Source organism: Prinia subflava, chromosome 5, assembly GCF_021018805.1.
Source record: "Prinia subflava isolate CZ2003 ecotype Zambia chromosome 5, Cam_Psub_1.2, whole genome shotgun sequence".
In the NCBI taxonomy this organism is placed as follows: domain Eukaryota; kingdom Metazoa; phylum Chordata; class Aves; order Passeriformes; family Cisticolidae; genus Prinia; species Prinia subflava.
This window is the reverse complement of record NC_086251.1, coordinates 7,206,118-7,230,249: the sequence shown is the minus strand read 5'-3', so window position 1 is coordinate 7,230,249 and position 24,132 is coordinate 7,206,118. Positions and strand designations below refer to the sequence as shown.

The 24,132-nt window shown below is 37.9% G+C and overlaps 1 protein-coding gene across 4 annotated transcripts in view; it reads left to right on the top strand.

Moving 5' to 3' along the window:
• The window catches only part of USP47 (ubiquitin specific peptidase 47), a 53,174-nt gene that overhangs the window by 15,092 nt on the left and 13,950 nt on the right, over window positions 1-24,132 (top strand). The window contains exons 2-18 of one of the 4 annotated variants that reach the window (XM_063397920.1): window positions 619-678; window positions 3,809-4,012; window positions 4,879-4,995; window positions 6,131-6,269; window positions 7,791-7,887; window positions 8,434-8,579; window positions 9,383-9,462; window positions 10,254-10,403; window positions 16,397-16,492; window positions 16,583-16,735; window positions 18,057-18,221; window positions 19,927-20,058; window positions 20,767-20,843; window positions 21,156-21,211; window positions 21,733-21,845; window positions 22,728-22,832; window positions 23,827-24,034. In XM_063397920.1, the coding sequence (XP_063253990.1) occupies window positions 619-678; window positions 3,809-4,012; window positions 4,879-4,995; window positions 6,131-6,269; window positions 7,791-7,887; window positions 8,434-8,579; window positions 9,383-9,462; window positions 10,254-10,403; window positions 16,397-16,492; window positions 16,583-16,735; window positions 18,057-18,221; window positions 19,927-20,058; window positions 20,767-20,843; window positions 21,156-21,211; window positions 21,733-21,845; window positions 22,728-22,832; window positions 23,827-24,034 (2,098 nt within the window). Of the gene's footprint in view, window positions 1-618; window positions 679-3,808; window positions 4,013-4,878; window positions 4,996-6,130; window positions 6,270-7,790; window positions 7,888-8,433; window positions 8,580-9,382; window positions 9,463-10,253; window positions 10,404-16,396; window positions 16,493-16,582; window positions 16,736-18,053; window positions 18,222-19,926; window positions 20,059-20,766; window positions 20,844-21,155; window positions 21,212-21,732; window positions 21,846-22,727; window positions 22,833-23,826; window positions 24,035-24,132 lie in introns of all 4 variants that reach the window. The other 3 variants (XM_063397918.1, XM_063397919.1, XM_063397921.1) reach the window with 3 other exon arrangements.

The window sequence follows — 24,132 nt, the reverse complement described above, 5'->3', positions numbered from 1 at the left end:
GTGCAGTTATTGTGTATTGTTGAATTTTTGATGAGACATCAGAGATACCAGCGCAGGCTTTCTCTTCTTTAAGGGTAGTAGGAATAAAGTCAGTAACTTCATCTCTTTACTACCTTCAGCTGCATACTTCAAAATGGGCTCATACTAATAAAACTTCCCTACAAGAAACAGTTTAGGCATGAAAGAACAGTTTCATATGAAACTGGACAGCTTCATAATTTATAAATAATAAACTGAATTACAGTTATATGCTAATCCTACCCTTGAACCATTTGCAGTAAAATGTTTACCTGTCTGTGGCATGTTATAAAGATAATCAAGGAAAGTCTTAGTATGAATTTATATCTTGATTTGTTACTTACAGTTTCTTATCCATTCACTTCTTACTTTATTACATGTAGTCTGTGTATTACAATTTAACTGACATTGTCTGTAACATTGCTCCTGTGATAATTTATATATTAAAATAGGCTATTCCTTCTTGAGTTATTCTGTGATGGTGTTTCCAAAGTCAGTAATGATTTTTTTTATACTATTAAACTGACTTGATATAAGATAAAAGTCAATCTACAACTTTCAATTATTATGACTTGTTAATTTTGTTTTCATATACTATAGGATGTGTTTTGGAGTTGCAGACAGAGTATCTTTGCTGAAATGAAGAAGAAATTTTCACAGGTAGACAGATGAAATCAACTTTATAAAATGATAACCAAGAAACATAATAGCAGCATGATGCCGTAGCTTCTGTTAATTTTAACATGAGCATGAGCTATTGACATTAAAGTCTCTGTGCATGTTCTTGAATCCAAAGATGATGTATGTAGTAAATTCAGTCTTAATGGTAGCTTCAAACTGTATGAAGTGTGTATTTGTGTGCTTTGACACTGGTGTGTGAGGCTTAGGCTCTCTGTCTCTATTAAAAAAAGAATTTCTTTACTTTCATAATATATCAGATTATGTAATGGTTAAAATTAATTTCTGTGTTTCTTTTGTGGACTACGTTTGATAACAGCCTGTCAGAATAGCTGAGGGATCTATCACTGGCCAGTCTTGCTTTTCTCACTATTTCTGTAGTACAGTAGCCCCAGAGGTGTTGCACAGTTGTCTCCTAGTTCATCCCGTGTGTGTGAATGCTCCCCATGAGTAGAGTTGGGCTGAGGTTATTTTTGCTTTATCTATTTACTACTAACAACCTGAAGTGGTGGCAGTGTGAATGAATGAGGGCTTAATACCCTTTGCTATCCTGACCCTGAGTTAAACCCGTCCAGTCTGTCAGAATTACATCTGTGAACAAGGAAGAGAGGATTTGTGTGACGTGCAACATGCAGCAACCCAACAGCAAATCTTCTGTAATCGTCTGTCATTTGTTCCCTTAATGTTATTTCCATCCCTCAGATACCGTGTGCCTAATTATTTTCAGTAGCAACTCTAATGCAGGGCACAACTGCTGCACGGTGCAGGGTAACAGGGTAAGTGGGAGTGGGAGGAGTTGACTTTCCATGGAACTCCTGCAGGGAGAAGGGAGGCACTGTTGGTTATGTAAAGGCAGTAGCACAAGGAATTGCGTCTCCAGTGGAGAACTGCTCATGATGTGATCATGCACAGTAGCCCATCCAGTTACAGCATCAATGCAAAATCAGTGTGGGGGTAATTAAATCCAAATTAACTTCTGTTTTCCAAGGTGAACCTGTATGAATAGTAACAAATGCCTCTTAGCCTTCCTGCAGTGTTCCACAGGGTAGGGTGGCTCCCACCCTGAGCAAGTCTCCACCATTGCTCAGGGACCTGCATGTAAATACAGGTTTATCGTACAAGTTTGTTGGGTCTTAGCTGCTGCTCACCTTCTGAATAAAATAAAAAAAAAGAAAGAAGACCACTGAACAAGTTTTACTTTCTCTTTCCTAACCACACAGTGAGAGAGAGAATTTGCTTCTTCAGAAAAAAAAAAAGGGAAAAAAAAATAAAAGGCCAACAACAACAACAAAAAAGATGCTGTGCTGGGAAATTTAAAAGAAAGAGCCCAGGAGAAGTAATCACTTCTGATTTAATGACATTTAATCAGAAGTGATTAAATTTCATTAAATTTAATTTTAGTCTACTTAAGTGTAGCCCAGTTTGTTTCTGTGGGTGCTGTTGGTAAAAGTGAGGATATAATATATCAAAATTACTTTGACTTCCAAATTGTGTTTTCTGCTTAATGTGCGGTTAATATTTCAGCAATAGTTTTGTCTATCTTCTTGGAAAGTAGTTCATAAATGTAAAATTCTCCCATAAAGATGAAATGTATGAAGTGTTACAGATTTGCTGCAAATGGTGCTTTGAATCTTTTTGAGCATGCAGTTAATGAAGGCTTCCACACAGGATATTTCATTTGATAAACCTAAAGAAATTGGACTCCAAAGTCTTAAAAGAAATCCCAGTCAAAAGCAAACTAACGTCATACAGATTGGGTCGAGGGTGGTTTTATTTGGCTTCCTGTACCAGCATTTTGTGACGCTGATAGGAGTAGATGCTGCAGTCAGCTAACATTTTATTCTATCCTTGTGTGAACACTGCCAGCAGATCTTGCAGTCCCTGTAATGAAGGCATGCAGCATCAGCTGGAATGTCCGTGTTCCTTTTCCAAGGGTTTGGTGATGTAAGAGCTCTCAAAAGGGGCAGTTCCATTTTGGTGGTGCTCATCTGTGTCGTGGGGCTGGTTGTGTACAAATACGGGGGATTCTGAAGGTGTTCAGATCTTTGTAATTCTGTGTTCTCTAGAAGGTGCTGGTGATGTGGCTGAGAGTTTGAGCGTGAACATAATTGCCATTTGTTGTTCTTACCCACTGAGAATCATGGCAGCACTGCATGTGTTTTTTGCCTTTTTGGGTGCTGTGGCCTTTAGCCATGGACTGAGATTTGGGCACTCTGACAATGCATTACTAATGCTTCTGTGTGTTACAGCTTGAAAAGGCTGTGTCTCTGAAGGACTAATTCCTTTTACTTACCTGATCCTTTCCTGTGAGATGTGTATTTAAATATCAGTTATTCCTTCTTGTTCTACAGTTTAGATTATTAAGAGAATTAATTGATTGTGCTTAATCTTTGACTTCCTGGGTTTTCAGTGTTGGAAAAATGCCATTTTTCTTGACTTACCTGAGTTCAAGAACTTTCATTATCATTCAATTGCCAGTTATTCAAGATTATTATTGTTCTGAATACAGATACACTGAAGTTTCTATTTAAACTCTCTTTACTTTGCCCAGTAGCCATTTGTCGGTGCTAATTTTCTTACTTTGTTCAGGCAGAAGAATACATCCTGCAACTCAGAAAGCAGTGGAGTTAGTAGGAAGTTGGTGGCTTGATTCTGAAACTTTTTGTTTAGTGGTCAGCTTCCAGGGTTGCTTGGAAGCTTGCAGTTTTTCTGGGTTGCATTTCTGAAAGTCACAAAAGGTATATTCTGCCTCAGCAGGATTTATGATTGTGTCAAAGCAAAATATGAGCTGGAAGTGATGACTTGGAAGTCTGTTCCAGATTTTGAAGCAGTCTTCTATCTGCTTGCTGGCTGAAATTCTGTGCGGAACCTGAGCGGTTTCTCTGTCCCCACACCCATACAAATTCCTTCTTGTTGTATAAAAATGGAGCTTGTTTTTATAGATTTTCCAAAACTGGAAGGTTCTTAATTTTCTCCTGCTTACTTTGGAAAATAAAGTCCAGTTTTAGGACCCTTAGGTTTTAAAAGTATACTGCATTTTACTGGTGAGGTCTTGTTCTGATTTTTGAGTTGAACTCTCGGTGCTCCTGAATGGTTGTGTGTGTGGTTGCAGGCAGAATGTGCTGCTGAGGAGCCGCGGGTGCTGTGTATCATCCAGGACACCACCAACGCCAAGACAGTGAATGAACGCCTGACCCTGAACCTGCCGGCCTCCACCCCGCTCCGGCGGCTCTTCCAGGACGTGGCTGCCAAAGTGGGCTACGTCAGCGGCTCCTTTGATCTCATGTGGGGCAATGGAGACGGTGTCACGGACACGGTACGGCAGCAGAGCCCTCTGCTTCCTCTGGGCACCAAACGCTTCACACTGTAGAGCACGGTGTTACTGAATTCCTGTCACATTCTGTGCTGGGTGCACCACAGCAGGCTGATGCCGCTCTGTCGATTTGGCTGAATTTTAATCTCAAAGTGTGCTCTTCAGTGATACAGCTGCTTAATCATTAAACAAAAACTAATATGATCATTCAGATGCAGTATTAGTTGTTGTTATCAGTATGTATGTTTAATAATCATACCCATGATAAATAGTCTCAGTTTCCTGTGGTCTTGTTTGAGAAATGTTTTCTCCTCAGCAGCAGCATGTTATGTAGTGAGTCTTGATGTTTCTTAGACCTATCTGAATACATATTATATTAAAAAAAATTATCACTCCTATGCTTTATTGTAAATCAATGTTGATTTTAGTTAATATTATTTCTGTAGATGCACCTAGAAAACTTTCTGAGATTTGTTAAGAAATAAACATTAGTTTATTTCAGGTCATGTTTGTGCATGCTGAAAGTAATTTGTTTTTTCTTTTAAAGAAAAAAAAGTGTCTGTATGCTGTAGAGGACACTGGATAATTTGATGTTCACAAGAAACTTACAGACCAGTGTCTGACTCCTGAATAGATTAACCAACTATTAAGATTAACTAACTGTATTAGACTGCAATGTTCCTTAAACTGTTCCCAAGTTATTTCAGTACTGATGATGTGTGTTTTGTTTACTGGATAATTACTTATTTTCGTGTGGTCTTACTGTGTCAGCAACCACATCAAGCAATGTACTTGGATGGAATCTGTTAACTGCATATAGATCTGTTTTTAAAAAGTGTTCTTTTTTCTGTTGTGTTATTCTTCTTTAGCAGACTCCAATAGACCAGAACAGTGACAAAACCATTCTTGATGCTGGTTTTGAGCCAGGGAAGAAGAACTTTCTGCATTTGACAGACAAGGATGGTGAGCAGCCTCATGTAATGCAGGTGAGTAAAATCTTCACTCAGCTACATAAGCCAGTGTTGGGGGAGAGGTGTGTGTTCTTTGTAGTGCTTGTGTAAGATCAGAACATGAAATAAAACTGGACTGAGTATTTCATCCTAAGCTTTGGGAACTTTCTCAACAGATTTTGACTATATTTACATCTATATTCACATTTCTCCTGAGTGGGACCAATTCCATTAGTAATGATTTGCTGTCATTCTGTTCATGCTTGTCAAATATTTATGTGATGTTTGCTGCAAGGAATTTTCTAAGGTTATAAAACTAATGAATCTTTGACACATTCAGAGATAAGTCTTAACAATACATATTTAATCATATATCCAATCCCTTTCCTCTGGGTGTTTGAAAGCAATATTAGGCCTTTCTGGCTGAATTCTCAGAAATGGCAGCCCTAGATCAACAGCATTCAGCTGCTTCCACATTTACCTTTGTGAAAAAATAAATAAATACATATACATACATACATACATATAGATACAGATATATAAAAGAGGAGTTGGCAGTGTTGCAGGAAGCCACTGTTTGCCATAAAAAATATTTTGAAATTTTCTCTTTCTCAAATACATAATACAAAGAGCTGCAATATATTAATCAAGGGTTGGATAGACTAGTGATATCTTAAGATTTATTACTTAGCTCTTGTGTCAGCATAATGCTGGCTTACTTAGCCTTTGTTGTAGAGTTTAATTACCTGAAAAAGGGAAAAAGACCCATATGTAAATGTTTGTCCTCAAGATCAGAATTTAAGAATGATTCTGAATGAGTAATGGAGTGAAATTTATGTCTGGAAAAAATCTTACACTGGATTTCAGTGCATAAAACTTGAGACACAGGAGAGGCTAAATTGCCGACTTGCTTGTTGTGTGCATTGTAATACTGTATTTGGTTGTGCAGTGTTCCAAAGGACCTTTCCTTCTGCCAGTGCTAAGAACAATGTCTTGAGAATTTGGAGGGCAGAACTAAAGTTACAGTGTGTATCTGCAATTTGGAAAAAATTGTGTGATATGCCTAGAAAAATTGGTTTCTTAGCCGTGAGAGAAAAGTAAATGTCACAGGTAGTTCAATAAAAATGCATTGTCTAACTTGTGCACGCCATGGATGTGTTTGTGTTCCCAGGAGGAGTCAGGCACCACAGAGGATGCTGCACAAGAGAGATTCATAGGCCCTCTTCCCAGAGAAGGCTCCATTGGATGTACCAATGACTATGTCAGTCAAAGCTATTCCTATTCTTCAGTCCTGAGCAAATCAGAGACAGGTATTGTGTTCCCTCTTGTAAAGGCAATGCTAGTTTGTAATTATTTTAGCACATTTTCAAATAGCAGTACTTCAGGATTTTTTTTAAATAAATTGTAGTTTATTTTAAAAATATCCGCATCACTGCTACATTTTTTTATTCATGTATTTTATGATATTCTCCTATCACTTTAGAAATGGAAGAGCTGTATTCCATCCTTTCTTACTTGGGCCAGGTAATTCAGGCTCTGTCAGGGTCCTCCTTTGCAGTGTTTGTGTGCTGCTCATCCCTGGTTCATAGTCAGGGGTGGGTCAGCAGTGCCCAGCTCGAGCTGTGGTCACTCCCAGCTGAAGGAGGACTGGATACCCTGTTCTGGGGCAGCTCCTGCCACATCTCTGCTTGGCCTGGGAGTTCCTGCCAGGGGCTGCACTGGCTCTGCCTCCAGGAGGATTCCCCAAGAGGCTCCTCCTGCATCCCCCAGCCAGCAGAGCCTCCCTGGGGAGGAGTGCTGGGTTCAGGGAGGCTGCTCAGCAGGGCAGGGGGGACAGCAAATTACACCTGAGAGGAGAGAAACTCCTCAGGGTAAAGTCACTGAGCAGCCACAGCTGACACCGCTTCCCACCTGCTTAAGGCCTTATTTGACAGATAAGAAAGTTTATCTGCCTGTTTTTTCATTTAACAAAACTGAAAAGATGGTTTATATAGTGTAGAGTAATAAATAAAGTACAAATGTTCTTCACTGAAAACTCCCATGTGTAGAATAGCTGCCTTTTCATGACTAGTATGGTACTGAGATTATTTTTTTTCAATAATTTTCAGAGTATAAAAAGGCATTTTTAATTTCTTTGTTATACTATGCTTTAGTATATAATCCTTGCTTATCAGTTGTTACCAACATTGCATATTTTGCAGAAAATGTTTAAATTACAACTTGGATGAATATAAGTAAATAATTTCATTTTCAGCTAGTAAAAATGACAGCGGCATTTTAGAAGTTCAATTAGTTTTTTTAATTAGTTATTTAAGGGGGAAGCATTTAGAATTGAAGTGTTGTGTAGGCACTTGAGATTTTTTTAATTTCTGAATTGAAAACAATAATAGTGCAGATACAAATTATATTAACAATTATTACTGAGATACTTTTAGCAGACATCAAGCAATAAGTAAGCTGATACACAATTGTTTCTTAGAAAATTCTTGTTTATTCTGTAAAATATTTAAATCTGCTGTTAGAGTATATATAGTTACCTACATCCCTGTTGGTGTAGTATTCAGCATTAAATATTACTTCTTATTGTGATTAAAGAAACAGCTTCATGTCATTCAGGAGAATTATTTTTGTTGTTATTTGCTATTATTCTCGATTGCTATCAGGAATTATAACATTCCCTCCATTTATAGTGTAAATAACAATAAATAATAACAGACAAATGCAGTTCTTAAACACTGTCACAGAATTGTTTTCTTGTCAAGTGTTTTAACTCCTGAAGTGATTTGCCATCTTTTTGCATTATTTCCATCTCATTATTCTCATATTTTTAGGTTATGTGGGGCTGGTAAATCAAGCAATGACTTGCTACTTGAACAGCCTTCTGCAAACACTTTTCATGACTCCTGAATTTAGAAATGCATTATATAAGTGAGTATATAGAATCAAAAACTTCTTGAATTTGTGCTGGTTCATGTTGGTAGAAGACCCTTTGAAATTTCACCTGTCAAAATTTCCTTGTTTGGATACTGGAAATCATAATGGAAGTCAAGCTGGAGAGACTTGTAGATTATATCTGCTCAAAAGCTTCAGCATTTTGGTAAAATATGTGTTACTGGTTGTGGCATGGATAAGCTTTTTAAAGAATCTTGGAAACGTCAAACTTAAAGTTAAATTTGATGCTAAGTGCAGTTCGTGTCTATACAATGAATGGCTTCAAAATTTGAAGATTTAGAAATTCAATTTGAAAAATTTGAAATTTTTTTTCATTTGTTTTTATGTTTATACATTTGAAGAGTATCATTGCCATTTACTGCAGAAATGGAAAGCAACTGCATTTGGCTTCTCCCAATAAACAGAGCTGTAGTTAACCTGCGACATGGCAGGCCTGAAATGTAGTAAATGTTGATTTTAGTGCCTTTTTGAGTAATGCTTTGAAAGCAGTTTTATTTGTCAAATCTCTTGTATTGCAAATAGGTGGGAATTTGAGGAATCTGAAGAGGATCCTGAGAGGAGTATCCCCTACCAGCTTCAAAGACTGTTTGTTTTACTGCAGACCAGCAAAAAAAGGGCAATTGAAACAACAGACGTTACACGGAGTTTTGGGTGGGACAGTAGTGAAGGTAATGTGCAGCTCTTAAACTGCTGTGGTTTGCTTCAGCTGCTGCCTGCCAGGGGCTAAACTGCTGTTCATGGGGGAAAATGCCAGAATAATTAACAGTAATTAATGGAATCGACTTTTTTAATGGAAACAAAACAGCCTACATGGGTAATTTGTTGTGGGATGTGTCTGATTGTTAAAGAAAAGGCATCTGTGAGTTACAGGCTGTTAAAGTAAAAAGCATTTAATTTTTGTAATTAAACTGCCTTTACACATGTTAATTGTTTCTAAGCAAGTAATTCTTTATAGGAAACTTGATTCTGTTTTGAATCACAAATGTCAAATGCTCATGTTGCTTTTATGGAATTACCCACATTAATGTCTACTTCCAATCAAGCACTGTGTGTGTCTTCTTTACACTTATATGGTGTAATTTTGCTCCATAGCGTGTTGATTTTTCCAGTATCACCTGGTGATAAGGAGTTGGAAGTTGGGTTTTGGAGAATCAGCACAAAATGGGACAGAAATCAGAAGCAGTTTGTTTTATACCAGTGCACATTAGCAGTTCTGTATTTTTCACATAATCTTGCTTGTGTACACAGTCCCTGTTTATGCATAAACATTGTGAGCAAGCTGGCTGCTTATTTTTCTGAATTACATTGAGAGGCAGCTGCCTGTGGCATTGAACACCGGCACAGTAGTGAATAATGTAGGTACATGTTTAAACTAATGAGCAGTTTTTTAACAAGCATTCTCAGGGTACAGTCAGTTTTGGGACTAATAACATGTCCTGTTTTAACTAATAATAGTTTCAATTTCTAACAGCGTGGCAGCAGCATGATGTGCAGGAGCTTTGTAGAGTCATGTTTGATGCTTTGGAGCAGAAATGGAAGCAAACGGAGCAGGTAAGCTTGGAAAAACTGTCTTCATTCACTGATGTGGTATTGTGGGGGTTTGCTGGGTTTTCTAATGATTGTAAAAATCATTTACTTAATTTTAAATACCAGCTCATTGAAAATCTATGGTAGTTTTCTTGTTTGATGCAATAGTTAAGCTACTGTGATGTGTGACTTTCAAGAGTGTGTTGCATCTGTTTTCCTCCACTAGTTAAAAGTGGAATATTCTTCACTCTGGATACTCAGTCTTTATTTGAAGCACAGAAAGTGATTGTGTAACTCCCACAATAACTTCCCTGTTGTCAGTATTTATTAGGCTTTGTTGTAGCCTCTCGAAGCTCAAGCTCTCCCTGCTTAATGCAGGAAAGAGTTAGGAATATATTGATGGCACAGGATGCATTCTGATAAATGGCCACCTTCTTGCAGGTCAGTTTGGGTAAATAGGGATGATGGGTAAATTGTCTCTGGAGACACAGGACTGCAGGGTCAGTCCATTAACAATGTCTGCAAGATCAGGCTCGTTTTAGAACTTCAATTTGGTGCTTTTGTAGTCACTTCAGACGTGACTGTAAAGGACACTGAAGCTTACATAACATGATTTGAGAAGCTTGTTTGATACATGTTTTGGGCAGGGGAAAATAAGAAATCTAGACATGAATGTCCTGGTGGGAAATTGTATTTTAAATGTGTAGCCATGCAATTAAGACTTAATTGACAAAAAGGTACTTTGTGGTAAAACTAAAGAAATACAGTATTGGTCATTTTCTTAAAATCCCTGTTGGTGCCTGTGTCTGTTTCAGGCTGATCTTATAAATCAACTGTACCAGGGCAAACTGAAGGACTATGTGAGGTGCCTGGAGTGTGGCTATGAAGGCTGGAGAATCGACACGTACCTGGATATCCCTCTGGTCATCCGGCCCTATGGCTCCAGCCAGGCGTTTGCTAGCGTGGTGTGTACTATTATGGTCCTAATAGTGCATCCATACACACATAGAATACATAATGCCCCAGTGGTAGAATTGGTTCCCTGGTAAGTATCATCCTAGATACTCCATCTTGGGGTGTTCGTCTTTGTGCAGTGAACCAGCTAGCAAGTTCTAGAAGATTTTCTTTTTTTTTTGGCTTTTTGGTTTATTTTTTGTTTTGGTTTTGTTTTTCTTTTGCCCTTCGATGAGTCCTACTGGTGCATGTATAAGGGGAGGGGAAATGCAACTTTATTGCCTTAGGGCTGCAGTAATCAATTATTTTCTTCCTGATAAAATCTTCAGCATTTACATGAGAGATTTTTATGAGATCACAAAGTTTTATTTGGATTGGTCTTTTTATTGGCACATCTGCTAAATTTTCATAGCGTTATTCAAAGTCTTAGTGAAAGAACAGAGCATTGACATAAAATTTTTACTTTAATTGCCATGTTGTTACTGTGCTTTTTAAAGATCACTTCTTAAATACCATATCCTTTTAATAAGCAATTTGATGATGATTCAAAAATCCTGTTCTACGTCAATGTTCGTGGTCTCTTTTGCTCCAGCTTTACTGATGCTGGCAAGCATAACTATTGCTTAGTAAATCTGTGGAAGTTCTTTTGTTTGAGTTTTTCCACCCCCCTGAAAAACAAAAGGGTTACAAACTGTGAAATTCCTCAGTATATTATGGATGGAGTTGTGAAAAAGAATAAGAATAAATCAAGCAAGACTTTCAGTAAAGTTTGTTTTAAACAAACACTTGTGTAATTGGCTTGTTTATTTTATATTAAGTATTTTTCCTTCTCTGTTTAGTGTGCTGACAATATTTTTAAAGCACTAATAGTCCATAATTCTTAACAGTAATTCTGTTAAGAATTGTTAGAATTAATTTAAACTGCAGTATAGATTCAAAGAAGTTCATACTTTGAAACTTTAAATACCAATCTTGAGAAGTGGTAAAAGGTGAGGGACATGGATATTTGAAAAAGGATTCAAGTTAGTAACATCCTTTGAATTCTTTTTAAGATTGCATTAAAATTTCCTGGAACTATCCAGCTAATTGAAGCTGTCTTCATACAGATTGATATTTCATACAGATGGCTTCCCTTTTCACCTTTTAGCACTAATTTCTGGCGGTATTCGCTGAACCAAATTTTATTTGTTGTAATTTTTACTCAATAATTAGATTTTTATGATCTATTAAAAGTAATGAAAACTATTCAGTTCATGTAGTTTAAATTCTGCATTTAACAATGCATTGTTCACGTGTCTCAAATGGAAAATTTTTTCTTTAATGGACAAGTCTGTATGCTAAAAAAAGACTTGGTCTATTTGTAAAAACACAAAACTTGAATGAATAAGGACTTAAATATCAGATTACTTTTAATAGTATTTGATATTTTTCCTTTCAGTCAGCATTTTCTGGGTTTACTACCTTGAGGAAAACAGTTTTAAGATTTTTGTTACACAAACTTACATGGTCTCAACTTGTATTGATGCTTCAATTTTTGAGCTTTTTCAATTCCTGATTACATTCAGTTGATTCTCCTCCCTGCATATGTATGACCGATAGCAGATGTAATTTTTAGTTCTGTAGCCTTCAGCAGTGGGGAGATATGGAGGATACTTGCTTTTGGAGAAGGGAAAAATCGCCTGTTTCTAAATGGAATTCTCTGAAGGTAGTATCCTCCATTGATCCATAGATGGTGTGATTTAGTAGGTGTAGGGAAGAGGGTCTGAGAGATCAAAAACTTCACACATGCGCTAATAGGGCTTATGGAAGGGAATGCAAAACTTTTTAGACCTTGCTAGTCAGCTCCTGAGGGAACTTGCAGCAGGCGACACAACCCAAGATAGGGGATCTAAGGAGGATACTACCTTCAAAGAACTCTAGTTAGAGGTAAGTGATTTTCCATTACTTTCCAATAAGAGAGAATTGGATGGATGAGCCTTAAGTAAGGTTCATCTGTAGAATGCCATTTGAAGAGCATTATCCCACTGTTTGACATTGTGTACTACCAAAGAAAAGTAGATACTTGAAATGTTGCACTAATTGATATGTGTATTACTTCTCAATACATGGGAATGTTGAAGAACTGGGAAGGATAATGTCATGCTTTCTTTATTTCCTACTATGAACTAATTCTGAAATTCTTCATTGTGATCTTAATGTTTGCATTTGGAGTTTTTCTGATTCCCCACCCTATCCCCCAACTCCATGTAGCATAGCTGCAAACTCACTAGGGCAGCTCTGGGGCACTGAGATGATGTCAGTGTGTAACTCAAGATGATTTCTGAACAAGTACTTACATAATCTGCATTGTTCAAGGGTATGGTGTCAAAACCCCCTGAATGAGGCTTTTCTTGAGGTCAGTAGAAATCCAGGCATAAAAACATTTGGATTATTTCAGGGATGTAAACAGCAGCAACAATTCACATTCTGAGTTTTGTAGCTACTAGTGTCTTCTGTGTAGACGCCTGAATTTAACAGCACCAGGCATAAGCTGAAGTGTTTTGAAGTAAAAAAAATATTTTGCAGAATGAACAGCAGAGAGAAAGGAAGATGCAACTAGGAACTAGCAGTGATGCTGAAATTCTGTTAGAATTTCTAGAATACAGTGAGAGTTGATTTGTAACACCAGAAAACTAATAATGATCCAAATATTCTGGAGGTGTAGCAAATACAGTTGTGTTTTGTTAAGTGTTGTTAGTTTTCAAGATCTTTTGTACCATAGCTTTTCTTTTGAGAGTGTAGGTATGTGTACAAGTAGTCCTTCTTAGGGCAGAAATTAATTTGAACTTTATGTGAACCTACTTCGGTGTCCTTGCCAAACTGTTGAAAGCAGAATATGGATGATGTGGTAATTCCACTTTGTTTTTAAAGCTAGATCAATAACAAGGTCTTGTATTTTTCATTGAACACACTCTTTGAACACAGGAAAACTGATGAGCTCTGAAAACCTGAGATGGCAGTTAGTTTCTAGCTTTTTCCAGGAGCAGTTTTGCCTAAATGCCATTTGGTGTGTAAGTTTTCATAAAGGCCCTACTGCTCCTATTCAGAGGTTTTACAAATGTGCACATTTACGAATGCTTGCAGTATGGCACCTGTCAAACTCCTGACTAGATCATAATGCATTTTGATGGAGGGCAGGTTCTCTGCAGTGCCTCTCTTGAGCCAGACAATGATTAGGTTGAATTGTTACAGCATTTTAGTGTGCTAAGTGATAGAAATCTCAGAATATTAAAAACTGGATACACTCAGAACTTGGCTGAACAAGGCTCTAAGCAATATGCTTAAAGTTGGACCTAATTTGAGCAAGGGACTAGGATCAGATGATCTCCAGAAATTGCTGTCAGCCTGTACTGTTCTTTTGATTCTTGGAACTGGAAAGAAGTTGAAATAGCTTTGGTCATCCTAATACGTCCCTTGATCACTTATGCTTTATTTTGAAGTGTGTGTGTAGGGGATTTGGGACAAGCTGAGTTACTCGAAGGGTAGGTGACAGCTGCCACTTTGAAGGTGACTCCTGAGGTGACACTGGCTCCTGGTGGCGCTGCAGGGCAGGGGTGTGAGCTGTGGTAGGCTGTACAGCTTGGAGCTTTGTCCCTGCTTTTGCTGAGCAAACTGTCACAGCAGAGAGCAGTGAGCTGCACTAGAATAGGGATTGTATTAAAAAACCTCCTCATCAGCAGAACTAACCTTGATGTAAAGATTGTGCAGGAGGCAAAAGAGTCAGCCAGGGGAACAGCAGTGGTCATTATCCAAGGATTGAAAAATACATGGCTTGTGAATGGAGGTCCCAGGAGTTTCAGTCAGGCCTTTCAAAGCACTGAAACCTCAAGAGTAATGTAATAATGCTTCATTGCCTTCTCAGGGGTCTAAGGCATCATCACTTCTTGCCTTACGTAAAAATTTGTAGGGTGTTTCCTTGTTAAATTGCACATCACATGAGTCTGTATAAGGATTACACAGTCATTTATGTCCCAGCCTTCTTATATTCCCATTTATATTCATGGTGATACATGAGCTGCAACTTTTTCCTTACACTTGAAATACATTTTTCTTGCCTTAACTGGCATTTGGCTCACAAGAGAGTTCTGTCACTGTGATTATGATGTCATTAAGTGATGTTTTCTGATTCATATTTTCTGTGTTGGCCATTAACTTTTTTGTTTTCACTGAAACAGTTCTGAATAATAGTAAAAATACAGCAATACATTTCTTCTGTTTTCTTTTTAAGCAGGTTCTAACTTGTTTAGTCTTTCTCCTTACATTTTAGAATGAATTTCCTCACATTTCAGTACATAATCTTACTAAACATGAGCTGTCTGTGGCCCTGGAGTAAAAAGGAACTCAGCCTCTGTAGCACTTAGGAAGCAAAGACACAGACAGCAGTTCAGCTCAGCTCTGAAAGGTTTTCACATGTCTGGAGAGTCTCTGCCCAAGAGCTGTGATTTCAGGGCTGTTCAAAGGCCTTTCTGACTGGCTAAAAAAATGAGAAATTGAGATGACTGCCTTCACTGTACAGTTGTTCTCTGGAGTTTGGCAGATCTTTCATTTGTGAATAGTTGTCACCTGAAGTAGAGTCAATTTTTAAAAGTCCTTTCTCCTAGAACAGTAACAGAGCCTTTGCAAAAGAATTGCTTTGTTGTTCTTGCTGCTTACCTCCCTTCTTGGAAAGAAAGAAGGGAGGAGGGAAGAACTGGGGGCTTTTGTGAAGAACTTGGCATGTCCTTGATTTCTTCTCAAAGTGGGATTTGCCAAACAACACAATTTAGATAGCAGTCTTAAGTTCTTTGCCAGCCATGTTATGGATGCTGAGTTTGCTTTGCCCAGTTAAGCCGGTTCTTACTTACTCAGACTTCAAGGGTACAGCCACAGCCCTTCATTAACAGATGATGATTTTAAAAACATTGTTGCGAGTTTTATTTGTTTTCACCTCCATGGGTAAACAAAGAACTTCTGGCTTCCACTTGAGTTCAGAAACCAAGAGCCTATTGGCTTGCAAACTGACTACATTATTGGTTTTAACTTCGAAAATCTCTGGGTAAAATTCTTCAGTGAACCTGTCTCAATATTCTTAGAGAATGCTGTTTGAACAAGTTTATTTTAAAGTATTTACACCTTAATGTGCAGTGTCATTGCTGCAAATTGTCTTAGGTAGAGGAAAAATGATGATTTTGCTTGTATTTTGAATATTATTTGCTGTAGTGAGGAGCAGAGTAGAAATCATTGAAGTCCTGGGTGTAAGCATTAGTGGCAGAACTTTTTGGGTTTTTTGTGAACTACCCCAAACTAGGCAGCTGTCAGAAGACAAAATACTTGCCTCATAAGTTTTCTCTAGGAAATTTCTTCTGTCTTTATAGGAGATGGCCATATCTGATTCTCACTCCTTTGGGAGCAAAACTCAAATACTCTTCCCTCTGTCCTTTCCCCAGCCTTCATCCTAAGACTCTGGGTAGAACAGGACTAAGGCTATCTTCATGCAGAGCATTGAGAAACTGAGGAACATTTTTATTCTGCCACTTCGTCTTTCCCCCTCTAAATATTGGATTGGATCTCTTGAGAAAAACTCCTTTAGAAACACAGAACAACCATCTCAAAATTCTGTGATAACAAGGACAAGGCAGGGTTTAAAAATAAGCTCATTTTCATGGCACATGACTCCACAGACATGACTAAATGTGATGTGCAAGGTAACAGGAGTAAATGTAACTATTAAACCAAAGACAATTGGGATTCATCAAATACTGAACAAGGCACAGTTAATTGTGGTTTTACTCTTTACCTGGGGCTGTACAGAAAGGTTGATTTCTGGTCATGTTTGCCTGAACATTGTGTTTGTACCAAAGTTTGTCAATCAAATTTTGGTAGTAGATTTAAATGAAGTATTTGTATGTGTTTGCAATCTCATTGTAAATTTTTACCTGCATGGTAAACACTCTTTAAAAATGGGGTAACATGTTTTTATTCTTAGGAAGAAGCACTGCATGCTTTCATTCAGCCTGAGATTCTTGATGGCCCAAATCAGTACTTTTGTGAGCGATGTAAGAAGAAATGCGATGCAAGGAAGGTAAAGACTGGTCAAATGATTTGCAGAAATTACTTTTAATAAATACTAATGCTGGTGATAGGAGCCTAATCTTGTCCTTGCTTCATTTAGGGGCTGCGGTTCTTGCACTTTCCATACCTGCTGACATTACAGCTGAAGAGATTTGACTTTGATTACACCACAATGCACAGAATTAAACTCAATGATCGCATGACTTTCCCAGAGGAGTTGGACATGAGTGTCTTTATTGATGTGGAAGATGAGGTAAAGTATTTGGTTTCAGAGAAAAGCATTTAACTTCCTTCAAGTTTCTCATTAAGAAAATCAAAATTCCAGTCTTACAAACCCATTTTAACAACATTATTTTTTACATAAAATGTTCTTTAGCCATGCTAGTGCTATAACTTGACGGTTTGAAATCTGTCCATGTGGATTTGTATTTTTTTTTAATATTGCAAACAAAACGTTCTCTGTAGCTGGGATTCCTACATCCATAAAGAAGTTGTTTCAGATTTCTCACATCTTCACTCAGCAGATTTAAAGACATGAGTCTCAGGGCTGCTACATATATACTGCCATTCCAGAGTGGAAGATTTATCTGAAACTTGTGTCTTGGTCATTAGAGGTGATGTAAAGTTTCAAAACTCTGAACTCTGAAGTTAGTCCAGAAATCATTAGTAATTAATTCCTTCCCTCTGAATCACCATGTAGAAATCTTACTGTAGAAATAAGATTTAAAATATTTTATTTTTTCCCATCCATCTTCTGGCTTTTTACTTTTTGGGTTTTGACCAAAATTCATGTTGTGCAGTTACATTCACCAAAAGTATTTACTGTGCATTTTGCACTGAAGACCAAAGTAACTCCTCTAATTTCATTCCTGAAAACATTTGTTGGCTTGCACTGGTATAAGAGAAATACTGCCTGGATGTGCATATGGTGAGGCTTTTCTGGCTCTCTCCAAACCCGTGTCTCAGAAGGGATGCCGTGTAGACAATGTGATACCTCTCAAAGTGTCACTGGGTAGGGGGCATAAATGACAATGAAGATTGATCTGGGAGAGTAGAATTCAGATAAAATTAACAACTGTCAGAAAATCAAAGCAATTCCCCAGAGGCAAGAGGATCAGGTAAGAGAATATACTGAGTGAGCTGCATTCACAGTGCTGTTAACCTAACAGAACACTGATCAGTCTTGCTGTAATTGAAATGGCAAAAAAAGTCTGAAAATATTTTCAGTCAGTTCTGATTAACAGAGCCATGGTAGAACAGATCTGTTTTTTGGTATCAGACTTCCAGGTACTGATTTGGGATGGCTGGTGCATAGGCTAGTAACAAATATAACCTTGCCAAGTCTGAAAGCTGCTAATTACCCTTCAGTTGCACACAGAGCCCAGGAATACTGAAGAAGTGGACTGAAGACATCAACAGAAGCAAGTCAGTTCTTGGTGCTGAATTACGGAGTTTTTTGAGGAATTTAATTGTTTCATAGAGTGGAATTTTCATTTCACAGACACTGTTATTTCTCGTTCCATGTAGCTTTTAATGTTGTATAATGTTAGTGTGTATGTCTTATTTTTAAGAAGTCTCCTCAGACTGAGAGCTGCACTGATAGTGGAGCTGAAAATGAAGGCAGTTGTCACAGTGACCAGATGAGCAATGATTTTTGTAATGATGATGGAGTTGATGAAGGAATCTGCCTTGAGAGCAACAGTGCAGCAGAGAGGATCTCTAAAGCTGGCAGTGAAAAGGTATGATAACAGTGGGGTGTTGGAGGGGTGGGCAGGAGGCTGGAAGGATGGCAAGGCTGACCTGGATTCACTGCCAGGATTATTCCATGCCAGATTATTCCCTGCTGTGACCATCATGCTCTGGGGGCTTTCCAAAGTTGCTGTTGCTCAGAGACTGGCTGGGCATTGGTCTGCTGGGGGTGGTGCTGAGTTATGCCTTTGCATTACTACACTATTAAATTTTTGTGTGTTTCCTTTATTTATCAAACTATCATTGTCACTTTTGATCTTCTGATTTTCTTCACCATCCCACCTGAGGGGAGTAGTGACTGTCTGGCTGGAGAGGTACTTTGTTCTTGGCCTCCCACCACAAATGTAAATGATAAAATTATAATTAATTCTGACATTGGAGGTGAGGTGAGAGGTTGGGAGTGTGTGAGTTTATTTAAATTTTCAAAAATTGACATTACAACAAAGGAAAGTATTCAACTGATTTGGAGGTCACCTGAAAATAAAGGTCTTCCCAGCTTGTCAGACTGAGAATTTCCAATAACTTGTTTTGGCAACAGATCCTCAAACTGGAGACCTGTTTTTACTTGCGGCCAGCTGTCAAAGGCCTACCAGATTTAGCTGCAAAAGCATCTTGCAGATTAGTAACAGAAGATTGGGAGGTTTTGATGAGTGGTATAGATGAAGCCAAGCCTCTAAACGTTAAATATTCCTTCAGTCATCTTAAGATAAAGGAATTAAATAGCAAGTCAGTCCAGGATAGCAGTTGTCCTGCTGTGGGACATCAGAGTTGGTAGAGATCACTGGTAACAGGGGCATAATGATAAACTGATCAAACTTGGTGGAGTTTTCATTGAAAATCTTGAACTTGCATGTTAATGTCTGCAATATGTACTTCATGCATTGTTGTTCAGTGAATTCACCTGAAATTAGGCCAGGAGCTTTCATTCAGCCTTGTCAGGAAGCTGTTTGGCTTCAGCTGGTGCTTTTGTAAAGTAACAATTTCAAAGGCTTACTTGTATGTTAATCTCCTCATCTAGCCCTGTTTGCATTTATCTTGAATCATTTGAGAGGGTTTTTTGGTATATGTTATGAATACTGTCAGTCTTAATTGGACATGATGAAAAAACTAATTCCAGTCACTTGACTGGAGCAAGACCAGAATATTTTAATGTGTCTGTAATGCAAGTGGGATGTCCAAGTATTGACAGTAGCTGTGGCCAGTTATTTCGTAGTACTTACTCTCAAGGCAAACAAGCTGTCAAGCCGAGCTTTTTGGTTTGGATATCTTAATAATGGATGTGGGATATGCTGAGAAATACAGTGTTTCTTTTACATAATCTAAAAATATACTTGTAATACGTGAGTCAGTATAGTTCAGTTTTGTTTTTTAATTTACATGCAGCACTGAAGGCAGTGCCCTGTATTTCCATCCAATCATCCATGAAAAAAAAGTGTATGACAGCAAGTGTGGAGAATGTTGATAGCAAATAGACTAAACTTTATAGCTGCAAACTCCTGTGTAAAGTTTAGCATAGCAGAGCTCTGGTTTTGTTCAATAGCCTATTGCATTAATTAATTTCTATTACACAAATCCACTCTTTGCATTCAACTATCTACATACCTGGGTTAGTAACCTTGTTTTAAAATTTAACATTTGCTTAGCTTTTCTTCACTGGGTACCTTTTTCTATAACACCTTTTTCTTCTCTCCACAGAGTTCTTTACTTTATGAGCTCTTTTCTGTCATGGTTCATTCTGGAAGTGCTGCTGGTGGCCATTATTATGCCTGTATAAAATCTTTTAGTGATGATCAGTGGTACAGCTTTAACGATCAGCATGTTAGCAAGGTAAAAATAGTATTTTTAGTTATGTTTTCTGCTCATAAATGGAAAAATAAGTTTCTGTTTTGTGGTTTTTCACTTAGCTGCCCATAAAACCAGCTTCATTTTATGTATTTCAAGTATTTCCTTGATTTCGTCCTCTCATCCTTATGTCCTGACACACACATATGTTTCACTCATTAGCTTAACTCATATCTAGTGTTTGGAGTTTGTTTATTTATTTATTTATGTATTTTTGTGTGGTGGGGAAAGGAGTGTTTCTCCTTGGCAGTGATGGTGGGCTGGTTCCTAAAGAAGCCTTTATTCATGTACAGCCCAGGCTGGATTTAGAATTTTGCCTTCTGTACATGTGAAGAACATTTCTTGCTTGGAGAAGTGTTTGTAGATCTGTTACAGCCCAGACTGTGCCATTAAACCTGTCCAGCTGATGGAGGTGTTCCAGCTGTCATCCACAGGATCCATGCAATCAGGAACCTGTATCTTTTTCTAGAAGTTCCTGCTTTAAAAACCATAAAAGCTTGTTCGCATTCATTGTAAAATGGAGAAGGAAATCACTTTGAAATTGTTTTTGGAAGTCAGCAAATAAGCAGAAATATTTTTAAAATTAGAAGTATTAATATAGTGTATTGTGTAATGCCATGTTTCCTAGTGAGAATAAATGCATCTCAATTAGTGCAAATTCCTCAAATAATCATTACATTGATTTTCTGTTAGATAACTCAGGAAGATATTAAGAAAACATATGGAGGATCTTCTGGAAGCAGAGGCTATTATTCCAGTGCTTTTGCTAGGTTAGTAGTACTGTAATGTTATTTTTCTTTCTGGTAGTGTTTTAGTGAATCAAATGAATGGCCAAGGTGCATGTGCCTAACATGTTACCTTAAAATTAATAGCAGATGCTTCATGTAGTTGTAAGAACTGCCCTGACTGCTGTTTCAGATCATTAAAATAATGTGATACTTATTTTTGAAAATCCTTTTTGGTTAGTGTATAACTTAAGATATAACATAGCTCCTTATTGAAAGATGAAGAACCCAGAGCAGCTTCTGAAGCCAATATTGTCTCCTGAATGATAAACTCAGCTGTCTCTTCTCTTCCCCCAGCTCCACAAATGCTTACATGCTGATATACAGACTGAAAGATCCAACAAGAAATGCAAGTAAGTTAGACAGCTGTATTTGCAAAAGTTGGGGTTTTTTTTAACTTAAGTGTTGCATGTTGTGGTTTTGTTTCTTGTTATGAAACAATGTCAAAGTACGCTAATCTGCATGAAGTGCAGTATTTATTATCACAATATAGATGATATCTTGAGACTTTTAATGTCAAGTAATTCACCTTCTAGAAGAGTATTTGCATTTATAGTAAAACCAGGATCAAGTGTAGCCATCAGCTTTAGTGTATTTCTTTACTGCACAAAGTTTTGCATACTGGTACTGGAATCTTTCGCTACTGTCACTTCCTTGTGTTACTGATAGCATAAGTAAGGGGAATAAGAGGCTGAGTTCAGTTTAATTTAAATGATGAAAAGGAGAACAGGGCATGGCATAGTGGGAAATTGTGGAAAAAAGGAAGGGATGAAAAGGCAAAAAAGATAACTCAAATATACCTGTAATGCCTAAAGGGTTGCCTGCTGTGGAAAAACTGTATTTTTTTAAACTATTGCTTTGTTTTTACTGGCAGAGTTTCTTGAGGCACATGAATATCCAGAGCACATTAAACAATTGGTACAGAAAGAGAGAGAATTAGAAGAACAGGAGAAGAGGCAACGTGAAATTGAACGCAACACGTGCAAGGTTAGAATTTCTGCTGGACTGAGTAACAGTACATTGCTAGTGGGAAATGTTTCTACAGAAAACAGTGGCTTTTTACTACAGTACAAGGACTCCTTTGTGATAAATGTTTGCACTAACAATTCTTTTAAATCAGTTGCACACCTGTCTGAAATGTGTACATAGTGCAGGCATTTGTTAGAGGTATTCACCAGACATTTTTGTTGAATTCATGTATTGCATGTGGGTTTGAATTGGTATTAAAATCAAAACGAAGCTAGTTAATCCGGCATCACTTTTTTTCAGCAAAATTACTTCTAAAGAATGTGTAATACTGCACATTGTGTTTTGTACTGTTAAATCTTTTCATATTGTGACCCTTGACTTTGTGCAATGGTGTTTCTTAAACTAATTCTAAATAGTTACTTGGCAGAAAGAGAAGATTTTTTTCCAACCCTAGATTCAATTATAACAAACAAAATAGGAAGGACCTCAATGCCTTGAAATTGTGGCAGTCAGCTGCTATATGAATCAAATGATTGATTTATGAGGAAGTTCTCTATTGCAAAATGTGTCACTCTCTATGTGAAACAGGAATTTCACATTCATTGTTAATATGTCCATTTTGCTTTGGAGCATTTGCTCACTGCCTGTGGCTACAAAATGTTCTGGTGATAGAAGCTGTACCCTAGCTGGGAGAAAGATTCAGATACACACATATGCCTCGTGCCTTTGACATTTTCTGTCTGCAGTTGTGTAACCAGCTGAAAGGAAGCCATTCCACAGCTGAAGCAGAGCTAAAGGTGTATTTCATATTAGATTGCTTGAATATGGGGTTTTCAACTTAAATGGGAAGATGTTTTAAAATTACTTCATGATAATTTTTCTACCTTTTGTATTTCTTAGATTAAATTATTCTGCATGCATCCTACAAAGCAAATAATGATGGAGAACAAATTGGAAGTTCATAAGGACAGAACACTGAAGGAGGCTGTGGAAATAGCTTACAAGGTATGCCATGCATAACAGGAGAGTTAAATTGATGTAGTGCTTTCTGCTGTGTCTTCAGATTTTAAATTTGTAATACTGTGTGGGAGTGTTTGAGGGGGCTTGGCTGTGGGGTTTTTTGGGGGATTAGTTTTGGGGGCTGGTTCTTGGGAACTTCTGAATGATGGGGTTCTTTTTTTTTCCAATGATGTTCTAGTTTGCCATTATTGACTAAGTTTTCTGCCAGTAGCCTGATTGCTACTGAAGTGATGCAGCCTGCCCTTGTAAAAGGCAGTATGATCTGGCATACCCTTATTTTAAAATCAGACAGTGAGAGCTGCTGTTAGAGCTGCTCACCATGGCCTCAGCAAATGGAAAGACTTCTGAACACTTTCATTTGTGTTGCAGTGAAAACCTTTTATTAGCTATGAATAACAGAGTTCTTGAGAACCTTCTGGGTAGCTAATTCAGTAACAGGAGAGAATACCAAGGCGTCTGTTGATCTCTGCCTTCCACAAACAGGTGGGAGCTGAAGACATCTATTCTTGCTCACCTACTTGTTCTCTTTGGTTCTTGCCATGTATGTTTTTGACTGGGAGAGCACCTGCAAGGCACTTCCAGATTTGGGATGTGCTAACATCTCCTTGAGGTGCACAGAGAGTAATTAGTGGATGTGACTCCCTCAGGCCTCTACGATGCCACCTGGTATAAGTGATAGGCAATGTACTCTTCTGAAAATACTTCTGGGACGTGTCTTCAAGTGCCTGTGTACATACTTTAAAAAATATCCTCTTCTCTGCAGTTTCATGCAGGCTTCTGTTTGAATTTGGAAACATGTATATATATTGCATGTGCATAAAATATCTATGAGGTGTTTTCTAAACCAAATTGACTGTTGTGAGTTCAAGGGATTCCTGGATGCACGCACAGTGAAGTATTTCTGGCATGCCAGTTAAGAACTAAGCTCACAGCTAAGCTGTTGCTGATGTTTGGGGGGTTCTGTGTGTGCACCTTGCAGCTGATGGATTTGGAAGAGGCTGTTCCCTTGGACTGCTGTCGCCTTGTCAAATACGATGAGTTCCACGACTACTTGGAGCGCTCGTACGAAGGAGAGGAGGATACCCCCATGGGTTTGTTACTCGGAGGGGTCAAGTCAACCTACATGTTTGACTTACTGCTGGAAACAAGAAGGCCTGACCAAGTTTTCCAGTGCTATAAGCCTGGTGGTAAGACATGTAATTACATATATGCTTTTAGTTTACTCTTGCCTGTATTGTGTGATGGCACAAGCACAGAGCTTGTGAAACAGCCTCAGTATGACATA